Raw genomic sequence first — 23,776 nt, 5'->3', positions numbered from 1 at the left:
TTTGAAAATCCAAATACACCACATCCACTGGTTCTCCTTTATTCTACCAGTTACATCCTCAAAAAATTCCAGTAGATAAGTCAAGCACGATTTACCTTTTGTAAATCCATGTTGACTTTGTCCGATCCGGTCACTTTTTTCCAAGTGCTCTGCTATTACATCCTTTATAATGGACTCTAGCATTTTCCCCACTACTGATGTCAGGCTTACCGGTCTGTAATTTCCCGTTTTCTCTCTGCCACCCTTTTTGAACAGTGGGGTAACATTAGCTACCCGCCAGTCCATGGGTACTCTTCCAGAGTCTATCAAATTTTGGAAGATGACCAGCAATGCATCTACTATTTCTAGGGCCACTTCCTTAAGTACCCTAGGATGTAGATTATCAGGCCCTGGGGATTTATCGGCCCTCAATCCCATCAATTTACCTAACACCATTTCCCTACAAATACTGATTTCTATCAGTTCCTCCCTTTCATTGGACCCTATGTTCCCTGACATCTTTGGGGGGTTATTTGTGTCCTCCTTTGTGAAGACAGAACCAAAGTATGTATTTAATTGGTCTGCCATTTCTTTGTTCCCCATTATAAATTCCCCTGATTCTGACTGCAAGGGACCTATGCTTGACTTCACCAATCTTTCTCTCTTCACATATCTATAAAAGCTTTTACACTCAGTTTTTATGTTACCTGCAAGCTTACTCTCATACTCTATTTTCCCCCTCTTTATTAATCCCTTTGTCCTCCTTTGTTGGATCCTAAACTGCTCCCAATCCTCAGGTTTACTGCTTTTTCTGGCCAATTTATATGTCCTCTCCGTGGATCTTATGCTATCCCTAATTTCCCTTGTTAGCCACGGTTGAGTCACCTTTTTTGTTTTATTTTTATGCCAAACTGGGATGAACAAATTCCGTAGTTCATGCGATCTTTGAATGTTTGCCATTGCCCATCCACCGTCAACCCTTTGAGTGACATTCCCCAATCAATCCTACCCAACTCGCACCTCATACCATCGTAGTCTCCTTTATTTAAATTCAGGTCCCTAGTCTCTGAGTCAACTATTTCACTCTCCATCTTAATGAAGAATTCTATCATATTATGATCTCTCCGACCCAAGGGGCCTCGCACAAGATTGCTAATTAATCCTTTCTCATTACATAACACCCAATCTAAGATGGCCTGATCTCTAGTTTGTTCCTCGACATATTGGTCCAAGAAACCATCCCGTATAAACTCCAGGAATGGAGAGTGAAGTAGTTGACTCAGAGACTAAGGTCCTGAATTTAAATAAAGGGAACTATGATGGTAAGAGACGCGAGTTGGGTAGGATTGATTGGGTGATGTCACTCAAAGGGATGATGGTGGATAGGCAATGGCAAACATTCAAAGATCACATGGATCAGCTACAAAATTTGTTTAACACAGTTTGGCACAAAAATAAATCAAAAAAGGTGACTCAACCATGGCTAACAAGGGAAATTAGGGATAACATAAGATCCAAAGAGAGGACATATAAATTGGCCAAAAAAAGCTGCAAACCTGAGGATTGGGAGCAGTTTAGGATTCAGCAAAGACGGACAAAGGGATTAATTAAGAGGGGGAACAGAGATTATGAGAGTAAGCTTGCAGGGAACATAGAAACTGACCGTAAAAGCTTTTATAGAGATGTGAAGAGAGAAAGATTGGTGAAGTCAAGCGTAGGTCCCTTGCAGTCTGTGGTAAACCACTGTCGTTCACTGTGTTCACTATTGTTGTTGTTGTTGTTATTGTTGTCGTTCACTCTTGTTTCACTGTTATACCTGACTATGCCTCAGCTGACTCCGCCCTTGGCTACCTGGTATAAGGACGGCTGCACGGCAGCTCTCTGCCATTCGGTCGTCCACTAGAGGCATAGTCCTGATCTGTTTGTAGTTGCATTCAGTAGTTAATAAAAGCCTGTTGTTCTGAACTCTACTCAGCCTTTTATTAGAATCGATAGCGCATCAATTTTATTAACTACTGACAAAAAAAATAAAAATAACGATGCTGCAGATACTTAAGATCAAGTGCCTGGAACTCGACCCGCAAGAACCGGACTCGCCTGCTAAGTTCTCACACTGGTTGAACTGTTTTGAGTCTTTTCTGGCTGCATCCAGCGAGACCGACGCCGACAAGCTCAGGGTGCTGAATTCGAAAGTAAACCACCGAGCTTTTGCCCTTATCCGGGACGCTACGAGCTACCAGGGGGCTATCGACATTTTAAAGGAACAATATGCACGCCCGGTCAACTATGTTTACGCAAGACATCTCCTGGGGTCCCGCAAACAACAGCCCGGGGACAGATCCTTTATAAGATCTGAGGTGACGCGGCTCCTGAAGGAGGGGATTATTGAGGGTAGTACCAGCCCCTGGCGAGCTCAGGTGGTAGTCGTTAAGACCGGCAACAAGCAGCGCCTGGTCATCGACTACAGCCAGACAATCAACAAGTACACCCAGTTGGACGCATACCCTCTCCCCCGCATAGCCGACATGGTTAATAAGATAGCGCAATATCGTGTTTTCTCGACCATTGACCTCAAGGCAGCATACCACCAAATCCCTATCCGCCCTGAGGACCGCCAGTACACAGCTTTCGAGGCAAACGGCCGTCTTTTTCACTTCCTCAGGGTTCTTTTCGGTGTCACCAATGGTGTCTCCGTCTTCCAGAGGGAGATGGACCGGATGGTCAACGAGAATGCGTTACAGGCCACGTTTCCCTACCTGGACAACGTGACCATCTGCGGCCATGACCTGCAGGACCATGACGCCAACCTCGATAAGTTCCTTCGCACGGCCCAACTCCTAAACCTCACGTACAACAAGGAAAAGTGCATATTCCGCACAACCTGCCTCGCTATCCTTGGCTGCGTGGTGGAACACGGAGTCATCGGTTCTGACCCTGACTGGATGCGCCCCCTGATGGAACTTCCCCTGCCCCACTGTCTCAAGGCCCTCAAAAGGTGCCTGGGCTTCTTTTCCTATTACGCCCAGCGGGTCCCTCATTATGCGGACAAAGCCCGTCCACTTATCAAGTCCACTTCCTTTCCCCTGACGGCGGAGGCCCGCTCAGCCTTTCGCCGTATAAAAGATGACATTGCCAAGGCCACCATGCACTCGGTGGACGAGTCCATCCCCTTCCAGGTGGAGAACGATGCATCCGACTTTGCCCTGGCCGCTACCCTTAACCAGGCGGGAAGACCCGTGGCCTTCTTTTCACAAACCCTCCAGGGCTCCGAACTCAGACACTCCTCTGTGGAAAAGGAGGCCCAGGCCATTGTGGAGGCGGTGCGCCACTGGCGGCACTACCTGGCTGGAAAATGATTTACCCTGCTTACTGACCAGCGTTCAGTCGCTTTCATGTTCAATAATAAGCAGAGGGGCAAAATCAAAAATGACAAGATTTTGAGGTGGAGAATTGAACTTTCCACCTGCAATTATGACATCTTGTACCGGCCCGGGAAACTCAACGAACCCTCAGATGCTCTATCGCGAGGCACATGCGCGAATGCGCAGATCGATAGACTACGGGGCCTCCACAATGACCTCTGCCACCCGGGGGTCACCAGGTTCTTCCACTTCATCAAGGCCCGCAACCTGCCTTACTCCATCGAGGAGGTCAGGACCATGACCAGGAGCTGCCCAGTCTGTGGAGAGTGCAAGCCGCGCTTCTATATGCCTGACAGAGCAAACCTGATCAAGGCCATCCGCCCCTTTGAGCGCCTGAGTGTCGACTTTAAAGGGCCCCTCCCCTCCTCTGACCGTAATGTGTACTTCCTCAACATAGTTGATGAGTACTCCCATTTCCCTTTCGCCATCCCCTGCCCGGACATGACCACCGCTACGGTCATTAAATGCCTGCACAACCTCTTTGCTTTGTTCGGTTTTCCCAGCTATATTCATAGCGACCGGGGCTCGTCCTTCATGAGCGACGAACTCCGTCAGTACCTGCTCATGAGAGGTATTGCCTCAAGCCGGACCACCAGCTACAACCCCCGGGGGAACGGACAGGTTGAATGAGAGAATGCGACGGTCTGGAAGGCGGCCCTCCTAGCCTTAAAATCTAGGGGCCTTCCGAACTCCCGTTGGCAGGATGTCCTACCTGATGCGCTCCACTCCATCCGGTCACTGCTGTGTACTGCCACCAACGCCACCCATGAGCGAATGTTCATTTTTCACCGGAGGTCCACATCCGGTACCTCACTACCACACTGGCTGATGTCCCCAGGGCCCGTCCTGCTGAGGAAGCATGTAAGGTCCCACAAAATGGCTCCCCTGGTAGAGAAGGTTCACCTCCTCCATGCCAACCCCCAGTACGCCTACGTGGCATACTTGGACGGGCGGGAGGATACAGTCTCCATTAGAGATCTGGCACCCTCGGGGTCCACTGACCCGTCACCATTGCCCTCCACCACGACCCCCTTTGACACGGCCCAAAATTCAGTAGACCCAATTCTCACCCCTGTCCATTCCACCCCCGTAGACGGCATGCCGCGACCCCAGGACCCGCCGGAGTCCACTCGCCCACCCAACACCAAAGGGGACGAGACGCCGGTGCTCGATCCCGTTCAAGATGCGTCGTTGGAAGCTGTACCATCTCAACCGTCGCCATGAAGATCTCAACGGCAGACGAGGCCGCCCGACAGACTCACCTACTCGAACTTTTGATACACTTCACCCCGCCGGACTTAATTTTAAACGAGGGGTGAATGTGGTAAACCACTGTCGTTCACTGTGTTCACTATTGTTGTTGTTGTTGTTGTTGTTGTCGTTCACTCTTGTTTCACTGTTATACCTGACTATGCCTCAGCTGACTCCGCCCTTGGCTACCTGGTATAAGGACGGCTGCACGGCAGCTCTCTGCCATTCGGTCGTCCACTAGAGGCATAGTCCTGATCTGTTTGTAGTTGCATTCAGTAGTTAATAAAAGCCTGTTGTTCTGAACTCTACTCGGCCTTTTATTAGAATCGATAGCGCATCACAGTCAGAATCAGGGGAATTTATAATGGGGAACAAAGAAATGGCAGACCAATAAAATACATATTTTGGTTCTGTCTTCACAAAGGAGGACACAAATAACCTCCCAGAGATGTCGGGGAACATAGGGACTAATGAGAGGGAGGAACTGAAAGAAATCAGTATTTGGAGGGAAATGGAGTTGGGGAAGTTGACGGGATTGAAGGCCAATAACTCCCCAGGGCCTGATAATCTACATCCTAGGGTACTTAAGGAAGTGGCCCTGGAGATAGTAGATGCATTGCTGGTCATCTTCCAGAACTCGATAGACTCTGGAACAGTACCCATGGATTGGAGGGTAGCTAATGTTACCCCACTATTCAAAAAAGGTGGTAGAGAAAAAGCGGGGAATTATAGACCGGTAAGCCTGGCATCGGTAGTGGGGAAAATGCTAGAGTCCATTATAAAAGATGTAATAGCAGAGCACTTGGAAAACAGTGACAGGATCGGACAAAGTCAACATGGATTTACAAAAGGTAAATCGTGCTTGACTAATCTACTGGAATTTTTTGAGGATGTAACTGGTAAAATAGATAAGGGAGAACCAGTGGATGTGGTGTATTTGGACTTTCAGAAGGCTTTCGATAAGGTCCCACATAAGAGATTAGCGTGCAAAATTATGGCACATGGGACTGGGGCAAGGTATTGACTTGAATAGAGAACTGGTTGGCAGATAGAAAGCAAGGAGTTGGAATAAACGGGCCATTTTCCGAGTGGCAGGCAGTGACTAGTGGGGTACCGCAAGGATCGGTCCTAGGACCCCAGCTGTTCACAATGTATATTAATGATCTGGACGAGGGAATTGGATGTAGTATCTCCAAATTTGCAGACGACACAAAGCTGGGTGGGAGGGTATGCTGTGAGGAGGATGTCATGAAACTCCAGTACGATTTGGACAGGTTGGGTGATTGGGCAGAAACATGGCAAATGCACTATAATGTGGATAAATGTGTGGTTATCCACTTTGGTGGCAAAAACAGGAAGGAAGATTATTATTTGAATGGCAATAGCTTGGGAGAAGGGGAGGTGCAAAGAGACCTGGGTGTTCTTGTGCACCAGTCGCTGAAGGTAAGCATGCAGATGCAGCGGGCGGTTAAGAAGGCAAATGGTATGTTGGCCTTCATAACAAGAGGTTTCGAGTACAGGAACAAGGATGTCTTGCTGCAGTTGTACAGAGCCTTGGTGAGACCACATCTTGAGTATTGTGTGCAGTTTTGGTCGCCTTATCTGAGGAAGGATGTTCTTGCCATGGAAGAAGTGCAGCGTAGATTCACCAGGCTGATACCTGGGATGGCAGGAATGACGTATGAGGAGAGACTGGGTCGATTGGGCTTGTACACACTGGAGTTTAGAAGATTGAGAGGGGCTCTCATCGAAACCTGTAAAATTCTGTCAGGCCTGGACAGACTACATAAGAACATAAGAACATAAGAACATAAGAAATAGGAGCAGGAGTAGGCCAATCGGCCCCTCGAGCCTGCTCCACCATTCAATAAGATCATGGCTGATCTGATCCTAACCGCCAATCCTCTATCACAGAACCATCTCCTGAATCTAACAGAATTGGACACACGAAATAGGAGCAGGATCAGGCTACACGGCCCCTGGGCCCACTCCGCTACCCACAGGGCCATGACCGATCCGAACCTAGACTCATGTCCAAATTCCTGCCCGCTCCCCGTAACCCTTAATTCCCTTTACTTCTAGGAAACTGTCTCTTTCTGTTTTAAATTTATGTAATGATGTAGCTTCTACAGCTTTTTGGGGCAGCATATTCCATGGACCTACCACCCTCTGAGTGAAGTAGTTCCTCCTCATCTCAGTTTTGAAAGAGCAGCCCCTTATTCTAAGACTATGCCCCCTAGTTCTAGTTTCACCCATCATCGGGAACATCTTCCCCGCATCCACCCGATCCAACCCCTTCACAATCTTATATGTTTCAATAAGATCGCCTCTCATTCTTCTGAACTCCAATGAGTAGAGTCCCAATCTACTCAACCTCTCCTCATATGTCCATCCCCTCATCCCCGGGATTAACCGAGTGAACCTTCTTTGCACTGACTCGAGAGCAAGTATGTCCTTTCTTAAGTATGGACACCAAAACTGTACGCAGTATTCCAGGTGCGGTCTCACCAATACCTCGTACAACTGAAGCAATACCTCCCTATTTTTATATTCTATCCACCTAGCAATGAAAGCCAACATTCCATTGGCCTTCTTAATCACTTGCTGCACCTGCATACTAACCTTTTGAGTTTCGTGCACCAGGACCCCCAGATTCCTTTGTGCTTCAGTACTTTCCAGTTTCTTGCCATTAAGATAATAACTTGCTCTACGATTTTTCCTGCCAAAGTGCATAACCTCACACTTTCCAGTATTGTATTCCATCTGCCAAATCTCTGCCCACTTACTTAGCCTGTCTATGTCCCCTTGCAGGTTTTTTATGTCCTCCTCACTCACTACTTTCCCTCCCATCTTAGTATCATCTGCAAACTTTGATATGTTACACTCGGTCCCCTCCTCCAAATCGTTAATATCGATTGTAAAGAGTTGGGGACCCAGCACTGACCCCTGCGGAACACCACTAGTTACTGATTGCCAGTCTGAGAATGAACCATTTATCCCAACTCTCTGCCTTCTGTTAGATAGCCAATCCTCTATTCATGCCAGAATATTACCCCCAATCCTGTGATTTTTTTTATCTTAAGCAATAATCTTTTGTGTGGCACCTTGTCAAATGTCTTTTGGAAGTCTAAATACACTACGTCCACTGGTTCCCCTTTATCCACCCTATACGTTACTTCCTCAAAGAACTCCAGCAAATTTGTCAAACATGACTTCCCCTTCATAAAACCATGCTGACTTTGTCCGATTAAATTATGATTATCCAAATGTCCTGTTACTGTCTCCTTAATAATGGACTCCAAAGTTTTACCTACCACAGATGTTAGGCTAACTGGTCTATAGTTTCCAGCCTTCTGTCTACTGCCCTTTTTAAATAAGGGTGTTACATTAGCAGTTTTCCAGTCTGCCGGGACCTTTGCAGGAAGGATGTTCCCGATGGTCGGGGAGTCCAGAACTAGGGGTCATAGTCTAAGGACAAGCAGTAAGCCATTTAGGACTGAGATGAGGAGGAATTTCTTCACCCAGAGAGTGGTGAACCTGTGGAATTCTCTACCACAGAAGGCAGTGCAGGCCAATTCATTAAATATATTCAAGAAGGAGTTGGATATGTTTCTTAAGGCTAAAGGGATATGGGGAGAAGGCAGGGATAGGGTACTGAATTTGGATGATCAGCCATGATCTCATTGAATGGCGGAGCAGGCTCGAGGGGCCGAATGGCCTACTCCTGCTCCTATCTTCTATGTTTCTATGTTAATTCCTCCTCCACAGTATTGTTACTAATTTGGTTACCCCAATCTATATGTAGATTAAAGTCACCCATGATAACTGCTGTGCCCTTATTGCACGCTTCTCTAATTTCCCGTTTAATGCCATTACTGTTTGGCGGTCTATATACCACTCCCACTAATGTTTTCTGTCTTTTTAAACTGCCTCACCTGAGCTTTTTGACTCCCTGATTTCATTATTAAACATTTCAGAGTTTTTGCAGATTGACCAAGGCTGAACAGATAAATGTGAGGTATTACATTTTGGTAGGAAGAATGGGGAGGTCACATCACTTGGAGGGTGCAAGTCTAGGTGGGGTAGAGGAACAAAGGGATCTCGGAGTACAAATACACAAATCACTAAAAGTTGCGACACAGGTTAGCAAGGCCATAAAAAAAGCAAACCAAGCACTAGGGTTTATTTCTCGAGGTATAGAACTGAAAAGTAGTGAAGTTATGCTAAACCGGTATCGAACCTTAGTTAGACCACACTTAGAGTACTGCGTACAGTTCTGGTCACCATATTATAAAAAGGATATAGAGGCACTGGAGAGGGTGCAGGGAAGATTTACAAGGATGATACCAGAAATGCGAGGGTATACATATCAGGAAAGGATGAACAGGCTGGGTCTCTTTTCTCTTGAAAAAAGAAGGCTGAGGGGTGACCTAATAGAGGTCTTTAAGATTATGAAACATTTTGATAGAGTGGATACAGAGAGAATGTTTCCACTTGTGGGGAAGAGCATAACTAGAGGCCTCAATATAAGATAGTCACCAAGAAATCCAATAGGGAATTCAGAAGAAACTTCTTTACCCAGAGAGTGGTGAGAATGTGGAACTCGCTGCCACAGGGAGTGGTTGAAGCGAATAGTATCGATGCATTTAAGGGGAGGCTAGACAAGCATATGAGGGAGAAGGGAATCGAGGGTTATGCTGATAGATTTAGATGAGGAAAGACGGGAGGAGGCTCGAGTGGAGCATAAACACCGGCATGGACTGGTTGGGCCGAATGGCCTGTTTCTGTGCCGTATATCCGATGTTATCCTATGTCAAGTATCCCAGCTGGCTTAGCTCCAGGCACTTTAGCTCAGTGGGCAGCACTCTCACCTCTGAGTCAGAAGGTCATGGGTTCAAGTCCCAGTCCAGAGACTTGAGCATAAAAATCTAGGCTGACACTCCAGTACTGAGAGAGTGCTGCACTGTCAGAGGTGCCGTCTTTCAGATGAGATGTTAAACCGAGGCCCTCGTCTGCTCTTTCAGGTGGATGTAAAAGATCCCATGGCACTACATTGAAGAAGAGCAGGGGAGTTCTCCCCGGTGTCCTGGGGCCAATATTTATCCCTCAATCAACATCACTGAAATAGATTATCTGGTCATTGTCACATTGCTGTTTGTGGGAGCTTGCTGTGCGCCAATTGGCTGCTGCATTTCCTACATTACAACAGTAACTACACTTCAGAAGTTCTTCATTGGCTATAAAGCGCTCTGGGACATCCTGAGGTTGTGAAAGGCGCTATATAAATGCAAGTCTTTCTTTCTCAGCAAGAGGGCGAGTGTCAGTGGTTGGAGGGAGGAGCTCAGTGTCGTCACTGGGTGGACACAGACAGATTGAAGCTAAAAGACAGAGAATGCTGAAGTTTGGAATGATAACACCCAAAGTCAGGAGATGAGCCCTTTGCCTAGATAAGGGAGGTGGTTGCTAAGAGACCCACAGACCTAATAACACTGCAAACTGCTCAGACAGCAGACTTGTTGACAACATGTGAGGTCACGAGTGAGTTGGTGCCCAGACAACAGAGCCTTGGGCATTCCTGAGAGAGACAAACTGGTTCTGTAACCAGGAGAACAGGTTGAGGGAGTCAGCCTACGTGGGACGGCTCGTCTGAGGTGTTAACACAGAGGCAGAATGGGATGATCAATGAATCATAGAATCACAGAATCACAGAAACCCCACAATGCAGATAGAGGCCATTTCGGCCCATCGAGCCTGCACCGACACATATCCCACCCGATCCCCGTAACCCCTACACCAACACATATCCCACCCTATCCCCACGTATTTAATCCCCCTAACACTAAGGGTCAATTTATCATAGCCAATCAACCTAACCCACACATCTTTGGACTGTGGGAGGAAACCGGAGAACCCGGAGGAAACCCACGCAAACACGGGGAGAATGTGCAAACTCCACACAGACAGTCACCCGAGGCCGGATTCGAACCCGGGTCCCTGGCGCTGTGAGGCAACAGTGCTAACCACTATGCCACCGTACAGCACAGAAGGAGACCATTCGGCCCATCTTGTCCGTGCCGGCCGACAAAGAGCTATCTACCCTAATCCCACTTTCCAGCACTTGGTCCGTAGTCTTGCAGGTTACAGCACTTCAAGTGCATATCCAAGTACTTTTTAAATGTGATGAGGGTTTCTGCCTCGACCACCCTGTCAGGCAGTGAGTTCCAGACCCCCACCATTCTCTGGGTGAAAAACATTTCTCCTCAAATCCCCTCTAAACCTCCGTCCAATTACATTAAATCTGTGCCCCCTGGTTATTGACCCTTCTGCTAAGGGAAATAGGTCCTTCCTATCCACTCTATCTAGGCCCCTCATAATTTTATACACCTCAATTAGGTCTCCCCTTAGCCTCCTCCGTTCCAAAGAAAACAACCCCAGCCATCTCTGCTTATAACTAAAATTCCCCAGACCAGGCAACATCCTCGTAAATCTCCTCTGTACCCCCTCTAGTGCAATCACATTCTTCCTGTAATGTGGTGACCAGAACTGCACGCAGTGTTCTAGCTGAGGCCTAACTAGTGTTTTATACAGTTCAAGCATAACCTCCCTGCTCTTATATTCTATGCCTCGGCTAATAAAGGCAAGTATCCCGTGTGTCTTCTTAATCTCCTTATCTACCTGTCCTGCTACCTTTAGGGACCTGTGGACATGCACTCCAAGGTCCCTCTGATCCTCTGCACTTCTCAGTGTCCTACCATTTATAATGTATTCCCTTGCCTTGATAGCCCTCCCCAAATGTATTACCTCACACTTCTCCGGATTGAATTCCATTTGCCACTGTTCTGCCCACCTGACCAGTCCATTGATATCTTCCTGCAGTCTGCAGCTTTCTTCTTCATTATCAACCACACGGCCAACTTTTGCATCGTCTGCAAACTTCTTAATCATACTTCCTACATTCAAGTCCTGGGGCCAATATTTATCCCTCAATCAACATCACTGAAATAGATTATCTGGTCATTGTCACGTTGCTGTTTGTGGGAGCTTGCTGTGCACCAATTGGCTGCCATGTTTCCATTACAACAGTGACTACACTTCAGAGGTTCTTCATTGGCTGTAAAGCGCTCTGGGATGTCCTGAGGTTGTGAAAGGCGCTATATAAATGCAAGTCTTTCTTTCTCAGCAAGAGGGCGAGTGTCAGTGGTTGGAGGGAGGAGCTCAGTGTTGTCACTGGGTGGACACAGACAGATTGAAGCTAAAAGACAGAGAATGCTGAAGTTTGGAATGATAACACCCAATGTCAGGAGATGAGCCCTTTGCCTAGATAAGGGAGGTGGTTGCTAAGAGACCCACAGACCTAATAACACAGCAAACTGTTCAGGCAGCAGACTTGTTGCAACATGTGAGGTCACGAGTGAGTTGGTGCCCAGACAACAGAGGCTTGCGCATTCCTGAGAGAGACAAACTGGTTGTGTAACCGGGAGAACAGGTTGAGGCACCACGATAGGGTTCCCCTTGTCCTCACCTTTCACCCCACCAGCCTCCACATTCAATGGATCATCCTCCGCCATTTCTGCTACCTCCAAAGTGATCCCACCACCAAACGCATCTGCCTCTCCCCTCCCCTTTCAGCATTCCGTATGGACCGCTCCCTCTGAGAAACCCTAGTCCACTCCTCTATCACCCCCAGCACACCTTCCCCTTCGCCTGGCACCTTCCCGTGCAAGTGCAGGAGATGTAACACCTGCCCCTATACCTCCCCCCTTCCCACTGTCCAGGGCCCCAAACACCCCTTCCAGGTGAAACAGCGATTTACTTGTACTTCTTACAATCTAGTATACTGTACTCGCTGCTCACGATGCAGTCTCCTCTACATTGGGGAGACCAAACGCAGATTGGTTGACCGCTTTGCGGAACACTTCCATTCAGTCCGTAAGGGTGACCCCGAGCTTCCGGTCGCCTGTCATTTTAATTCACCGCTCCATTCCCACTCGGACCTCACCGTCCTTGGCCTCTTGCATTGTTCCACGGAAGCTCAACTTAAACTCGAGGAACAGCACCTCATCTTCTGATTAGGCACTTTGCAGCCTTCTGGACTCAAGTTCAACAATTTCAGATCATAACCTCGGCCCCTATTACATTTTTACTCATATTTTTTATCCACCCCTTTGCGGTTTCTCCCTTCCCCCCCTTTCCTTTCCTTTCTCTCTCCCACATGGCAGCTGCCTCTCATTCTGCCAGAACATTTCACACCTAATCTGAGCCATCTTTTGTCTCCACTGTCACCATCTCGTCTCGTTTTGAAACCTCTTAATGTCTCTTCACTTCTTTTGTTCTGTCCCAGCCCTGCCTTTCGATCTATTTCATTTCCTTTCCAGTTTTGAAAAAGGGTTTCGACCCGAAACATCGACTCTAATTTCTCTCCACGGATGTTGCCTTGCCTGCTGAGTTTTTCCAGCATTTTCTGTTGTTATTTCGGATTTCCAGCATCTGCAGTATTTTGCTATCGAACAGGTTGAAGGAGTCTCCCTACTTGGGACGGCTCGTCCGAGGTGTTAACACAGAGTCAGCTTGGGAATGGGATGATCAATGAATCATAGAATCATAGAAATTTACAGCACAGAAGGAGACCATTCGGCCCATCTTGTCCGTGCTGGCCGACAAAGAGCTATCCACCCTAATCCCACTTTCCAGCACTTGGTCCGTAGTCTTGCAGGTTACAGCACTTCAAGTGCATATCCAAGTACTATTTAAATGTGATGAGGGTTTCTGCCTCTACCACCCTTTCAGGCAGTGAGTTCCAGACCCCCACCATTCTCTGGGTGAAAAACATTTCTCCTCAAATCCCCTCTAAACCTCCGTCCAATTACTTTAAATCTGTGCCCCCTGGTTATTGACCCTTCTGCTAAGGGAAATAGGTCCTTCCTATCCACTCTATCTAGGTCCCTCATAATTTTATACACCTCAATTAGGTCTCCCCTTAGCCTCCTCCGTTCCAAAGAAAACAACCCCAGCCATCTCTGATTATAGCTAAGATTCCCCAGACCAGGCAACATCCTCGTAAATCTCCTCTGCACCCCCTCTAGTGCAATCACATCCTTCCTGTAATGTGGTGACCAGAACTGCACGCAGTGTTCTAGCTGTGGCCTAACTAGTGTTTTATACAGTTCAAGCATAACCTCCCTGCTCTTATATTCTATGCCTCAGCTAATAAAGGCAAGTATCCCGTGTGCCTTCTTAATCTCCTTATCTACCTGTCCTGCTACCTTCAGGGATCTGTGGACATTCACTCCAAGGTCCCTCTGATCCCCTGCACTTCTCAGTGTCCTACCATTTAATGTGTATTCCCTTGCCTTGTTAGCCCTCCCCAAATGCATTACCTCACATTTCTCCGGATTGAATTCCATTTGCCACTGTTCTGCCCACCTGACCAGTCCATTGATATCTTCCTGCAGTCTGCAGCTTTCTTCTTCATTATCAACCACACGGCCAAATTTTGCATCATCTGCAAACTTCTTAATCATACTTCCTACATTCAAGTCCTGGGGCCAATATATATCCCTCAAGCAACATCACTGAAATAGATTATCTGGTCATTGTCACATTGCTGTTTGTGGGAGCTTGCTGTGCACCAATTGGCTGCCATGTTTCCATTACAACAGTGACTACACTTCAGAGGTTCTTCATTGGCTGTAAAGCACTCTGGGATGTCCTGAGGTTGTGAAAGGCGCTATATAAATGCAAGTCTTTCTTTCTCAGCAAGAGGGCGAGTGTCAGTGGTTGGAGGGAGGAGCTCAGTGTTGTCACTGGGTGGACACAGACAGATTGAAGCTAAAAGACAGAGAATGCTGAAGTTTTGAATGATAACACCCAAAGTCAGGCGATGAGCCCTTTGCCTAGATAAGGGAGGTGGTTGCTAAGAGACCCACAGACCTAATAACACAGCAAACTGCTCAGGCAGCAGACTTGTTGCAACGTGTGAGGTCACGAGTGAGTTGGTGCCCAGACAACAGAGGCTTGCGCATTCCTGAGAGAGACAAACTGGTTCTGTAACCGGGAGAACAGGTTGAGGCACCACGATAGGGTTCCCCTTGTCCTCACCTTTCACCCCACCAGCCTCCACATTCAATGGATCATCTTCCGCCATTTCTGCTACCTCCAAAGTGATCCCACCACCAAATGCATCTGCCTCTCCCCTCCCCTTTCAGCATTCCGTATGGACCGCTCCCTCTGAGAAACCCTAGTCCACTCCTCTATCACCCCCAGCACACCTTCCCCTTCGCCTGGCACCTTCCCGTGCAAGTGCAGGAGATGCAATACCTGCCCTTATACCTCCCCCCTTCCCACTGTCCAGGGCCCCAAACACCCCTTCCAGGTGAAACAGCGATTTATTTGTACTTCTTGCAATCTAGTATACTGTATTCGCTGCTCACGATGCGGTCTCCTCTACATTGGGGAGACCAAACGCAGATTGGGTGACCGCTTTGCGGAACACCTCCGTTCAGTCCGTAAGGGTGACCCCGAGCTTCTGGCCGCCTGTCATTTTAATTCACCACTCCATTCCCACTTGGACCTCACCGTCCTTGGCCTCTTGCATTGTTCCACGGAAGCTCAACGTAAACTCGAGGAACAGCACCTCATCTTCCGATTAGGCACTTTGCAGACTTCCGGACTCAATATCGAGTTCAACAATTTCAGATCATAACCTCGGCCCCTATTAGATTTTTACTCATATTTTTTATCCACGCCTTTGCGGTTTCTCCCTTCCCCCCCACCTTTCCTTTTTTTTCTCTCTCCCACATGGCAGCTGCCTCTCATTCTGCCAGAACATTTCACACCTAATCTGAGCCATCTTTTGTCTCCACTATCACCATCTCGTCTGGTTTTGAAACCTCTTAATGTCTCTTCACTTCTTTTGTTCTCTCCCAGCCCTGCCTTTCGATCTATTTCATTTCCTTTCCAGTTTTGAAAAAGGGTTTCGACCCGAAACATCGACTCTAATTTCTCTCCACGGATGTTGCCTTGCCTGCTGAGTTTTTCCAGCATTTTCTGTTGTTATTTCGGATTTCCAGCATCTGCAGTATTTTGCTATCGAACAGGTTGAGGGAGTCACCCTGTGGGACGGCTCGTCCGAGGTGTTAACACAGAGTCAGCTTGGGAATGGGATAATCATAGAATCATAGAAATTTACAGCACAGAAGGAGGCCATTCGGCCCATCTTGTCTGTGCCAGCCAACAAAGAGCTATCCACCCTAATCCCACTTTCCAGCACTTGGTCCGTAGCCTTGTAGGTTACGGCACTTCAAGTGCATATCCAAGTACTTTTTAATGTGATGAGGGTCTCTCCCTCTACCACCCTTTCAGACAGTGAGTTCCAGACCCCCACCACCCTCTGGGTGAAAAAAATTCTCCTCAAATCCCCTCTAAACTTCCGACCAATTACTTTAAATCTGTGCCCCCTGGTTATTGACCTCCCTGCTAAGGGAAATAGGTCCTTCCTATGCACTCTATCTAGGCCCCTCATCATTTTATACACCTCAGTTAAGTCTCCCCTCAGCCTCCTCTGTTCCAAAGAAAACAACCCCAGCCTATCCAATCTTTCCTCATAGCTAAAATTCCCCAGCCCAGGCCACATCCTCGTAAATCTCCTCTGCACCCCCTCTAGTGCAATCACATCCTCCCTGTAATGTGGTGACCAGAACTGCACGCAGTGTTCTAGCTGCGGCCTAACTAGTGTTTTATACAGTTCAAGCATAACCTCCCTGCTTATATTCGATGCCTCGGCTAATAAAGGCAAGTATCCCGTGTGTCTTCTTAACCACCTTATCTACCTGTCCTGCTACCTTCAGGGACCTGTGGACATGCACTCCAAGGTCCCTCTGATCTTCTGCACTTCTCAGTGTCCTACCATTTATAGTGTATTCCCTTGCCTTGTTAGCCCTCCCCAAATGCATTACCTCGCACTTCTCCAGATTGAATTCCATTTGCCACTGTTCTGCCCACCTGACCAGTCCATTGATATCTTCCTGCAGTCTGCAGCTTTCTTCTTCATTATCAACCACACGGCCAACTTTTGCATCATCTGCAAACTTCTTAATTATACTTCCTACATTCAAGTCCAAATCATTGATTTATACCACAAAAAGCAAAGGACCCAGTACTGAGCCCTGTGGAACCCCACTGGAAACAACCTTCCAGACACAGAAACACCCTTCGACCATTACCCTTTGTTTCCTGCCTTTGCGCCAAATTTGGATCCAACTTGCCACTTTGCCTTGGATCCCATGGGCTTTTATTTTCTTCACCAGTCTACCATGTAGGACCTTATCAAAAGCCTTGCTAAAATCCATATAGACTACATCAAATGCACTACCCTCATCGACCCTCCTTACCTCCTCAAAAAATGCAATCAGGTTAATCATACTTCCTACATTCAAATCCAAATCATTGATTTATACCACAAAAAGCAAAGGACCTTGGAGTGCATGTCCACAGATCTCTGAGGATAGCAGGCCAGGTAGATAAGATGGTTAAGAAGGCTTACAGAATGCTTGCCTTTATTAGCCATGGCATAGAATACAAGAGCAGGGGGTGGGGGTATGCTTCAACTGTATAAAACACTGGTTAGGCCTCAGCTAGAGAACAGAGTGCAGTTCTGGTCACCACATTACAGGAAGGATGTGATTGCACTAGAGAGGGTACAGAGGAGATTTACAAGGATGTTGCCGGGAGTGGAGAATCTTAGCTCTGAGGAAAGACTGGATACGCTGGGTTTGTTTTACTTGGAACAGAGGAGGCTGAGGGGAGACCTTATTGAGATGTATAAATTTATGAGGGGCACAGATAAAGTGGATAGAAAGGACCTATTTCCCTTAGCAGAGGAGTCAAAAACCAGGGGGCACAGATTTCAAGTAATTGGTGGAAGGTTTAGAGGGGATTTGAGGGGAAATGTCTTCACCCAGAGGGTTGTGGGGGACTGGAACTCATTGCCTGAAAGGGTGGTAGAGGCAGGAACCCTAACCACATTTAAAAAGTACTTGGATGTGCACTTGGGATATTCTAACCTGCAGGGCTACGGACCAAGAGCTGGGAAGTGGGAATAGGCTGGATCACTCTTTGTTGGCCGGCGCGGACACGATGGACCGGAATGGTCTCCTTCCGTGCTGTAGCTTTCTATGATTCTATGAAACGGCCCTCGACAAAAGTCACGAATCACATCCTCCGCGGCAGTAACCAGTGGACTATCTCTCTTCATCCTTCTCGACCTGTCTGCGAGCTTCACCACGGTTGATCACACCATCCTCCTCCAATGCCTCTCCTCCATTGTTCAGCCCAGTGGGACTTGTTGGTGTGATTACAGGATAGTCGCTGAGCCAGACCCCCGAAACAAGCTCATGGAACAGGAAACATTGAGACGTCTGATTGATAGACTTTATTTCACAAATCAATGGTAAAAGGTGGCTGTTGACAGTGGCAGAAGGTGGGTGGTGGTGTTCCACAAGGATCAGTGCTGGGTCCACTGTTGTTCACAACTTATATTAACGATTTAGACTTTGGAATCAAAAACACCATTTCTAAATTTGCGGGTGACACCAACTTTGGGGAATAGTCAACACTGATGAGGACTGCTACAAATTACAGGAGGACATTAATAAACTTGCAGAATGGGTATATAATTGGCAAATGAAGTTCAAAACAGATAAATGTGAGGTATTAGATTTTGGTATGAAGAATGGGGAGGTCACTTATCACTTGGAGGGTGCGAGTCGAGGTGGGGTAGATGAACAAAGGGATCTCGGAGTACAAATACACAAATTACTAAAAGTTGCGACACAGGTTAGCAAGGCCATAAAAAAAGCAAACCAAGCACTAGGGTTTATTTCTAGAAGGATAGAATTGAAAAGTAGGGAAGTTATACTAAACCTGTATCGAACCTTGGTTAGACCACACTTACCCCGAGTACTGCGTACAGTTCTGGTCGCCATATTATAACAAGGATATAGAGGCACTGGAGAAGGTGCAGAGAATATTTACAAGGATGATACCAGAAATTCGAGGGTATACATATCAGGAAAGGATGAACAGGCTGGGTCTCTTTCCTCTTGAAAATAGAAGGCTGTGGGGTGACCTAATAGAGGTGGATAACGAGAGAATGTTCCCACTTGTGGGGAAGAGTATAACTAGAGGCCATCAATATAAGATAGTCACCAAGAAATCCAATAGTGAATTCAGAAGGAACTTCTTTACCCAGAGAGTGGTGAGAATGTGGAACTCACTACCACAGGGAGTGGTTGAAGCGAATAGCACTGATGAATTTAAGGGGATTACAACAGAAAATGCTGGAAATACTCAGCAGGCCAGGCAGCATCCATGGAAAGAGAAACAGAGTTAACGTTTCAGGTCTGGGACCCTTGATCAGTTCTGATGAAGGGTCCCAGACCTGAAACGTTAACTCTGTTTCTCTCTCCATGGATGCTGCCTGGCCTGCTGAGTATTTCCAGCATTTTCTGTTGTTATTTCAGATTTCCAGCATCCACAGTATTTTGTTATTGAATTTAAGGGGAGGCTGGACAAGCATATGAGGGAGAATGGAATAGAGGGTTATGCTGATAGATTTAGATGAGGAATGACGGGAGGAGGCTCGAGTGGAGCTTGGACTGGTTGGGTCGAATGGCCTGTTTCTGTGCCGTATGTCCTATGTAATCCAATGTAACATAGTAAAAACGTCCCAATCAGTTCACAGGAACACCATCAGACCAAATTTAACACTGACTCATATAAGAGATATTAGGACAGGTGACCAAAATCTTGGTGAAAGAGGTAGGGGGTTGGGAACCTGTGCAGGGAGACAGAGGAAAGGGAAGCAAGGATAGGAGCAAAAGTGGAAGTCAGAGAAATCAAGGGTGTAAATCAAACAGGGCCACAGTAAATAATAATTCTAAAAGGACTAAGAGTGTTAAAAAAAATCAAGCCTGAAGGCTTTGTGTCTTAATGCGAGGAGCATTCGTAATAAGGTGGATCAATTAGCTGTGCAAATTGATGCAAATGGATATGATATAATTGGGATTATGCAGACATGGCTCCAGGATGAACAAGTCTGGGAATTCAACATCCAGGGGTATTCAATAATCAGGAAGGACAGGAAAAAAGGAAAAGGAGGTAGGGTAGCGTTGCTGGTTAAAGAGATTAACACAATAGTAAGGAAGGATATTAGCTCTGATGATGTGGAATCTGTATGGGCAGAGCTGAGAAATACCAAGGGGCAGAAAACATTAGTGGGAGTTGTATACAGACCCCCAAACAGTAATGCTGAGGTTGTGGATGGTATTAAACGAGAAACTAGAGATGCGTGCAATAAGGGCACAGCAGTTATCATGGGTGACTTTAATCTATATATAGATTGGGCTAACCAAATTAGTAACAATACTGTGGAGGAGGAATTCCTAGAGTGTATACGGGATGGTTTCCTGGACCAATATGGCGAGGAACCAACTAGAGATCAGGCCATCTTAGATTGGGTATTATGTAATGAGAAAGGATTAATTAGCAATCTTGTTGTGCGAGGCCCCTTGGGGCGGAGCGATCATAATATGATAGAATTCTTCATTAAAATGGAGAGTGAAGTAGTTGACTCAGAGACTAGGGTCCGGAATTCAAATAAAGGAAACTACGATGGTATGAGGCACAAGTTGGCTAGGATGGATTGGGGCACGTTACTTAAAGGGTTGATGGTGGATAGGCAATGGCAAACATTTAAAGATCGCATGGATGAACTACAGAATTTGTTCATCCCTGTTTGGCATAAAAATAAAACAAAAAAGGTGATTCAACCAAAGCTAAAAAGGGAAATTAGGGATAGCATAAGATCCAAGGAGAGGACATATAATTTGGCCAGAAAAAGTAGCAAACCTGAGGATTGGGAGCAGATAAGGATTCAACAAAGGAGGACAAAGGGATTAATTAAGAGGGGGAAAATAGAATATGAGAGTAAGCTTGCAGGGAACTTAAAAACTGACTGTAAAAGCTTTTATAGATAGGTGAAGAGAAAAAGATTGGTGAAGTCAAACATAGGTCCCTTGCAGTCAGAATCAGGGGAATTTATAATGGGGAACAAAGAAATGGCAGACCGATTAAATACATACTTTGATTCTGTCGGAGGACACAAATAACCTCCCAGAGATGTCGGGGAACATAGGGTCTAATGAGAGGGAGGAACTGAATGAAATCAGTATTTGTAGGGAAATGGTGCTGGGGAAATTGACGGGATTGAAGGCCAATAAATCCCCAGGGCCTGATAATCTACATCCTAGTGTACTTAAGGAAGTGGCCCTAGAAATAGTAGATGCATTGCTGGTCATCTTCCAAAATTCGATAGACTCTGGAACAGCTTCCATGGATTGGAGGGTAGCTAATGTTACCCCACTATTCAAAAAAGGAGGTAGAGAGAGAAAGGGTGGAATTACAGACCGGTAAGTCTGACATCGATAGTGGGGAAAATGCTAGAGTCCATTATAAAAGATGTAATAGCAGAGCATTTGGAAAACAGTGACAGGATCGGACAAAGTCAACATGGATTTACAAAAGGTAAATCATGCTTGACTAATCTACTGGAATTTTTGAGGATGTAATAGATAAGGGAGAACCAGTGGATGTGGTGTATTTGGACTTTCAGAAGGCTTTCAATAAGGTCCCGCATAAGAGATTACCGTGCAAAGTAAAAGCCCACGGAATTGGGGGTAAGGTACTGTCTTGGATAGAGAACTGGTTGGCAGACAGGAAGCAAAGAGTTGGAATAAATGGGTCTTTTTCCGAGTGGCAGGCAGTGACTAGTGGGGTACCGCAGGGATCGGTGCTAGGACCCCAGCTATTCACAATATATATAAATGATCTAGACGAGGGAACTAGATGTAATATCTCCAAGTTTGCAGATGACACAAAGCTGGGTAGGCAGGTGTGCTGTGAGGAGGATGCAGAGAAACTCCAGTATGATTTGAACAGATTGGGTGATTGGGCAGAAGCATGGCAGATGCAGTATAATGTGGATAAGTGCGAGGTTATCCACTTTGGTGGGGAAAACAGGAAGACAGATTATTATCTGAATGGCAATAGATTGGGAGAAGGGGAAGTGCAATGAGTCCTGGGTGTCCTTGTGCACCAGTCGCTGAAGGTAAGCATGCAGGTGCAGCAGGCGGTTAAGAAGGCAAATAGTATGGCACGTCTGACAGAGCAGCTCTCCCTCAGTACTGCCCTGGAGTGTCAGCCTAGATTACGTGCTTAAGTCTCCAGAGTGGGACTCAAACCCACGACCTTCTGACTCTAGAGGTGAGAGTGTCACCCACTGAGCTGAGGCTGACCCCTCTTAAACTCCAGCCTAGTTACTGGGGTTATTATCAGAATCTACAAACCGCCCCCCATCCCCCCCCAACCCCGTAATTGCCATTATTAACACAGAATAGTCCTTCATGTGATTAACAGCAGAATGGGACCAGTGCGATCAGGTGTGAGCTCGCTGGTGGTTCAGTAGGTGAGATGAAGTTTTGAATCGCTTTTCACACACTGAGCAGGGGAACGGCCTCTTCCCGGTGTGGGTGAACTGGTGTTTCCGAAGACCGGATGAATGCGTAAACCTCTTCCCGCAGTGAGAGCAGCTGAACGGCCTCTCCCCGGTGTGGATGCGTTGATGCTTCTTCAGGTCCTTGGAGCATTTGAAACTCTTGTCGCAGTCGGAACATTTGAACGGCCTCTCATCAGTGTGAACCAGCTGGTGTTCCCGCAGAGAGGTGAGACGAGTGAATCCTTTCCCGCACTCGTAGCAGGTGAGCGGCCCCTCGTCAGTGCGAACCAGCTGGTGTTCCCGCAGATAGGAGGGACGAGTGAATCCTTTCCCGCACTCGGAGCAGGTGAACGGCCTCTCGTCAGTGTGAACCAGCTGGTGTTCCCGCAGATAGGAGGGACGAGCAAATCCTTTCCCGCACTCGGAGCACGAGAACGGCCTCTCATCAGTGTGAACTCGCTGGTGTTTCCGCAGAGAGAAGGGACGAGTGAATCCTTTCCCGCACTCGGAGCACGAGAACGGCCTCTCGTCAGTGTGAACCAGCTGGTGTTCCCGCAGATAGGAGGGACGAGTGAATCCTTTCCCGCACTCGGAGCAGGAGAACGGCCTCTCGTCAGTGTGAACCAGCTGGTGTTCCCACAGAGAGGAGGGACGAGTGAATCCTTTCCCGCATTCGGAGCACGAGAACGGCCTCTCGTCAGTGTGAATCAGCTGGTGTTCCCGCAGAGAGTCGGAACGAGTGAATCCTTTCCCGCACTCGGAGCAGGAGAACAGCCTCTCGTCAGTGTGCCCACGTTCGTGTACCAGCAGAGAGTGGGACTGGACAAATCCCTTCCCGCACACGGAGCAGGTGAACGGCCTCTCCCCGGTGTGAATGCGTTGATGCCTTGCTACATCCTCGGCGCGTTTAAAGCTCTTCTCACAGTCAGGACACTGACAGGGTCTCTCGTCAGTGTGAACTCGCTGGTGCGCCCGCAGAGTGGAAGAATGGCTGAATCCCTTCCCGCACTCTGAGCAGGTGAACGGCCACTCCCCGGTGTGTACTTGCTGATGTGCCCGCAGGGAGCCTGAATGAGTGAATCCCTTCCCACACACGGAGCAGGTGAACGGCCACTCCCTGGTGTGTACTCGCTGGTGTGCCCGCAGGGAGCCTGAATGAGTGAATCCCTTCCCACACACGGAGCAGGTGAACGGCCTCTCCCCGGTGTGTACTCGCTGGTGATTCTGCAGGAAGAATGAATGACTGAATCCCTTCCCGCACACGGAGCAGGTGAACGACCTCTCTCCGGTGTGAACTCGCTGGTGTGCCCGCAGGGAGCCTGAATGAGTGAATCCCTTCCCACACACGGAGCAGGTGAACGGCCATTTCACGGAGTGACTGCCTTGATGAGTCTCCAGCTCGGAGAGGCAACTGAATCCCATCCCGCATTTCCGACATTTGCACGGATTCTCCTCGCTTTGGTTACACTTGTGCCTTCCCAGGCTGAACCTTTGGTTGAATCCACGTCCACACACAAGACACGTGTGCAGTTTGCCCGCATTCTGATTGCTGCTTTCTGCTTCCATATGTCGA

At 47.4% G+C, this 23,776-nt stretch overlaps 1 protein-coding gene across 1 annotated transcript; it reads right to left on the bottom strand.

Moving 5' to 3' along the window:
• Positions 1-1,395: 1,395 nt before the first annotated feature.
• On the bottom strand, positions 1,396-23,769 carry LOC147093403 (uncharacterized). The gene is made up of 3 exons (XM_085974205.1): positions 23,583-23,769; positions 22,457-23,498; positions 1,396-1,399 (listed from the first exon to the last, which is right to left on the bottom strand). Exons 1-3 carry the CDS (start codon positions 23,767-23,769, stop codon positions 1,396-1,398), a joined length of 1,233 nt encoding a protein of 410 aa, XP_085830331.1.
• Positions 23,770-23,776: the final 7 nt, after the last annotated feature.

The sequence above is a fragment of the Somniosus microcephalus genome, unplaced genomic scaffold (assembly GCF_052327205.1).
Source record: "Somniosus microcephalus isolate GS21.2 unplaced genomic scaffold, FLI_Smic_1.0 unresolved_chr1, whole genome shotgun sequence".
NCBI classification, from domain to species: Eukaryota; Metazoa; Chordata; class Chondrichthyes; order Squaliformes; family Somniosidae; genus Somniosus; species Somniosus microcephalus.
Note: the sequence above shows the minus strand (reverse complement) of the source record. Positions and strands in the feature narration are given on the sequence as shown.